Below are 5613 nucleotides of genomic sequence, written 5' to 3' on the forward strand. Positions count from 1 at the left end.
GCAGCAGCAGCTGCTGCCATGACGGCTACTGGAAAGGGAGGAGAGATCGGTGGAAATGGTATTAAAAAGCTGATCTTTTTCGGGTCTGATAGATCGTTTGATTTAGAGGATTTGTTGAGAGCTTCAGCTGAGGTTTTAGGGAAGGGGACGTTTGGAACAGCTTACAAGGCAGTGTTGGAGATGGGCACAGTTGTAGCTGTTAAGAGATTGAAGGATGTAACCATATCTGATATGGAGTTCCGGGAGAAAATCGATAAAGTTGGACAAATGAATCATGAGAATTTGGTTCCTCTTAGGGCATATTATTACAGCAGGGAGGAAAAGCTTCTTGTCTATGACTACATGCCAATGGGAAGCTTGTCTGCACTTCTTCATGGTGAGTCAAAGTTATACTTTTTCCTTATAAATTGATGATTTTTTGTTGTTGTAAATACCTGAGGGCAATCTCTATTGCTTTTCTTGCTTTAGTCTGTGGATTGGTTAGTTGGACTTGTTAGCTTATTGTAGTACTACATGCAATGCATCTTTTTGTGGGAGAACATCTAACTGAAGTGTTGCATTTCGTATGAATTTGAACATTTCTTTTTGATGAATTTTAAAAGCACGAGTTCAATTATTGATAATGTCCTCTCATTTCTCTAGATTTGGTAGAGTTGTATCTGTGAAATGTTGCTTTTATAGCCTGTGAAACTCGGAAACTTATTAAATTGCTAATAGATTGTAAGATGTTTGCTATAATTTTATTCGTGCTATTCACTACTAAGCTCTGTAATTTTCCAGGAAATAAGGGGGGTGGCAAGACTCCACTGGATTGGCAAGTCAGGTCAGGCATTGCCCTTGGCACTGCTCGGGGCATTGAATACCTGCACTCTCAAGGTTCAAACGTCCATGGGAACATTAAATCATCCAATGTTCTTCTCACCAAATCATATGATGCACGAGTGTCAGATTTTGGCCTAGCCCAGCTGGTTGGACCTCCAACTTCCCCAACTCGAGTTGCTGGATATCGTGCTCCAGAGGTAACGGACCCACGCAGAGTTTCCCAAAAGGCAGATGTATATAGCTTTGGTGTATTGCTTCTGGAGCTTCTTACTGGGAAGGCACCCACTCATGCCCTCCTGAATGAGGAAGGTGTTGACTTGCCAAGATGGGTGCAGTCCATCGTTCAAGACCAATGGACTTCACAAGTTTTTGATATTGAGCTCCTCAGGTACCAGAGCGTTGAGGAAGAAATGGTGCAACTCTTGCAGCTCGCAATAGATTGCTCGACTCAATATCCCGACCACAGACCTTCTATGTCTGCTGTCGTTGAGCGAATTCAAGAGCTCTGTCTCTCAAGCTTGCGGGTTACTCAAGAACAGTCTGACTCTGTCAATGAATCTGATTGAGGTGGTCCTTGGTCCTTTTACATGTGCAGTACTTGAACTAAAGAAGCACCATCACCAATTTACAGAACCCCCTTTAAGCATATTAAACTTTAATGCTTTCTGTTGGTTAGTAGGGCCTATCTTCTTTCATTTAAATTTTAACAATTTATGCCCCTTTCTTTTTTCTCAGTTCTCCATTGTAGTTGAGCTAGAGCCCTTTTCATTTTCCTTTGTGTGGGGGGCCATTCTCTGTACCATTTGTTCTTGTTGGGTGGATAATGGTTGCTGTAATTATTACTTTCAGCCTTTACTTTGCTTTCACTTTAACCAACTTTGTTGAGAACTTAATACCTACCTTTACTTTGTAGTACTTTCATTTAGGAGGTTTGTTGTTTGGTAGTAGTAAATTAGTGAAGTTTTTTTTTTTGGTTTCCCACCTGGTGTCCCGTAACTACATTGGAACTCGACTATTCAGGGGAAGCGCTCTCTACCAAGGATTGCCATGCTTTGTTTGTTGATCAGGACAAAGTTTCTTTGGTTTCACGGATTGTGTACCCTCTTTTACTTCGTTTTTGATGATCTCTTATCACTTTATCCAAGTCTTAATTAAAGTAATTACTTGTCTTTCTTGGAAGTTGGATGATGGCATAAAGAAATATGCCTCTTGGGGTCTAGGTACCTTTTTCTTTTATTTTGCCTCGTACCTTTCATCAATTGTTTACACCAATTCGATAAATACATGACACGTGTTTTCACCAACATGTGAGAGAAGTTTTTACCACTAGCTATTGATTAGGAAAGGCATGTGGTGCTTCTTTTGATCCTGGATATTACTGAAGCTAGTGAATTTTTAAGGTTTCAATGATATTTTGTTAGTACAAAAGGTGGCAAGACTGATTGAAAGTCTGAAAGTACTTGAGTGATTGTGAGACTGAAAGTGAAAGATACATGAAAAGAGGTGTCAATTAGTGACAGACCCAATCATGGTTTGTGGATTCGGCAGAACTCAATACTTGACATCAAAAACTCTACATATATGTGCAAAACTAATATATATATATATTTCAAAACCTACGTTAAATTCTGAATCCGTCACTACTATTAACAGATGAAAAAGTGTAATAACTAGTAATTATGAAAACCCAAATTGTTGTTTGCTCTAGTGGTCCACATATATTTTGAAGACAAAATTATTGGTCACACATTAGGAGAGTGAGCAGACACTGGAAATTTTAGTGGTCCATTCAAAATTTGTTAGCATCCAAAGTATTGAAAGGATTTTACCATATCTCTCAATGGTCTCATCAACCTTGGATCTATTTGACATTGGGCCATTGACAAGTTCATATAACAGCCAAAATAGTCAAGAAACAAAATTGTAAAGCTAACTTATTTTAATCTATGTGGCCTTCTTTTTGGTGATATTTCTATTATGTATTGGCTTGCTTTGTCCTCACTGGCATTTTGATTTGAAATTGTTGTGGAGCTGTTCTTTACCCCAGTGTGTTTATACAATTGAATGCCTAAGCATGTGCTATAACAAATAAGGTTTCTTCCCTTGAGGTGGACCACCTAACCACTTTTGAACATGTCTTTGCTCCAATCACTATTATTGTACTTACTCTTATCCTCAAAGGTATGGTCTAATCGTCAATGATTTGGGTAAAAAATCGAAGGAAATACAACAATAATAATAACAAACACAATGTAATCCCACAAGAGAAGTATGGGGGGTCTGTTGTGTACGTAGCTTGACCTCTATCTTGAGAGGATAAAGAGGTTCCTTTTGATAGACCCTAGACTCAGTTTTAGCATATCAACAACAAGTATGCAATGCAAAAATAAAGACAGAGAACAATAGCAAAACAACTAATACGATAACTCTAAGCAAGGGAAATAAGAAGTAATACTAAAATCGAAGAACTAGATAGTAGAAGAGTAATACTAACAAAATTGAAAAGGGAACTAAACACGTTCGAGTACCTGCTAACTTTCTACCCTCAATTCTCGACCTCCATTATCAATTATCATACTATTATTATCAAAGGTACGATGACCTAACTAAATCAATTCTCGACCTCCATTATCATACTATTATTATCAAAGGTACGAAGACCTAACTTTCAATTAAATGGGTAAAAATCAAAGAAAATTACGTCTCAAATTTAAAATAAAAATAAAAATGTTGGATGATTTCTTTCTATGTATTTAATTCTTGATAGATAGAATTACTCAATATATGTATAAGTGAAATGTGATATGTATCCGACAGAATAGTCGAGATGTGCACAAATAAACTCCCTCACCATTTCACCAAAGAATTCAATAATGGTTTCCAAATACAAATACCATACAAAGTATAAGCTATATAGCAAGAGGAAATTTTTTAGTGTAGGTACATAAGAAAATCTCATCCACCCCATCCTACTTCATGCGTAATGTTAACTTTAAAAGTCAAGAGTATGTATCTTCTAGTTGATTTTTCAAATGCTATTATATATATATATATTTATTCCAATTCTCAAAGTAAAAAAATTGAAGTCCAAGAAAGTACAAAGTACCAAATGATCATAATAATTAGGATTTTAAAAAAAGCTATATTTATCAATATGATTATAAGGCTTAGGTTTTAGGTACAACGGAGCATTATAATATGATTCTATTTATCTAGTATTGTAACAACCTAAGCCACCTAATTAAAGGCTGTAACAAATAAAAGTTGTTAGTTAGGTTGAATGACCAGAAGATATATATATATATATATATATATATATATATATACAAGTTAGATTAAATATGTACCATTTGCATATACACGGTGACCTTAGGTAGGAGCATATACATTACGGATTATGATGGAAGGTTAGTAGGTAGTTGAGCATTGTATTGTGTATGTCGTAATATTAATCATATTCATGTAGTTTATTATCTATCGAAGTTATTTTCTTTTGATATATATTTGTTACCATGCTTTGTTAATTTTATGTTGTTTATCACACTATTCTGTTGTTATTACTGTTCCTCTTTTTTAATGCTCTATAATGCTTTCCTTATGTCATATTTCATATACTTCCATATTTTCTGTTTCATAATTACTTGAATTTGATACACTTGAACTAAAGTTTTTTAAAAATTGTTTATCCGCCTCCATGAGATAATAGTAAAATATGCATACACTTAATCTTTTTCAGATCACATATGTTGAATTATATTAGAGTATGTTATTATCATATAAAATTGATGTACTCACCATTTTTTTCTTTCTAATTTATGATTATTGTAATAAATCAACCTTGGCCTTTTTGTTAATTGATTCTCGGACTGCTATAAAATACTATTATTTGTTGTGATTAACAGGTACCTAAAATTAAGTTAATAATATAGAGGCATGCAGCTATACTTTATTTTATTTTATTTTATTGGCTCTGCTCCACTTGTGATTTCAGGGTGGACAAGAGGACAAATGTAAAAAGTTTATTAAAACTAAAATCAATTACCTATAGGACTTACTCGAAGGGTTGAGTAAACTATCAAATCTACCGGTGGATCCGAAGAAAATAAAGTATACTTAAATATTATATTATCTTTGAAAGACTCTCAACTCAAATATTGCCAGTTAGAAGTAGCGAAGTCTAAGCATGTGGATGCTTTTAGACTCTTTTACTTAATTCTTACTAATCTAATAATAATTTGTTTAATATGAAATTAGAAGCTTTAAAGGATGTTTGAGTAAACACCAAAATGCTTATGAGCATCACCAGCTTATTAAGACATTTTGATAAAGGAAAAAGTGAATACAAATCAAAAGTTCCATAGCAAACATAAAATTTGATATGGAGCGCAATTTATGCAAAACTATAGCTATAACATACAAATATGATTTTTATGTTGGGCAAACTACATAAATCCCACTAGTTTAGGTCTTAATTACTAAGATTCCCGATAGTTTCAAATATTACTTCCTCTACCATATTTCATGCTTAGGATACATGGGTTTGAATCCGTGAGATACATGTATCAGGCAAATTTTAAAATCAAGATACATATTTTATCTATTTAAATTAATTAGTTGTAACTGATTTCCTTAATTAGAGGAGTAATTGAGGATTTTCAAAATACATAGATAATTAATTTCATTTTATTATTCTTTGAAATAGTAAATTCATTAATATTATTAATATAAGATAAAAACATGTATATCTTGGTAATGTAATTTGATTAATTTCAAATTATTACTCTTAAAATA

At 33.8% G+C, this 5613-nt stretch overlaps 1 protein-coding gene across 2 annotated transcripts in view; it reads left to right on the top strand.

Annotated features, from left to right (window-relative positions):
• Window positions 1–1910, top strand: part of LOC102588842 (probable inactive receptor kinase At1g48480) — a 3408-nt gene extending 1498 nt beyond the window's left edge. The window contains exons 2-3 of one of the 2 annotated variants that reach the window (XM_015306208.1): window positions 13–376; window positions 781–1910. In XM_015306208.1, coding sequence (XP_015161694.1) covers window positions 13–376; window positions 781–1388 — 972 coding nt within the window. In that variant the 3' untranslated portion in view covers window positions 1389–1910. Of the gene's footprint in view, window positions 377–780 lie in introns of both variants that reach the window. The other variant, XM_015306207.1, reaches the window with a different exon arrangement.
• The last annotated feature ends 3703 nt before the right edge of the window (window positions 1911–5613 follow it).

Source organism: Solanum tuberosum, unplaced genomic scaffold (assembly GCF_000226075.1).
Source record: "Solanum tuberosum cultivar DM 1-3 516 R44 unplaced genomic scaffold, SolTub_3.0 scf00026, whole genome shotgun sequence".
In the NCBI taxonomy this organism is placed as follows: domain Eukaryota; kingdom Viridiplantae; phylum Streptophyta; class Magnoliopsida; order Solanales; family Solanaceae; genus Solanum; species Solanum tuberosum.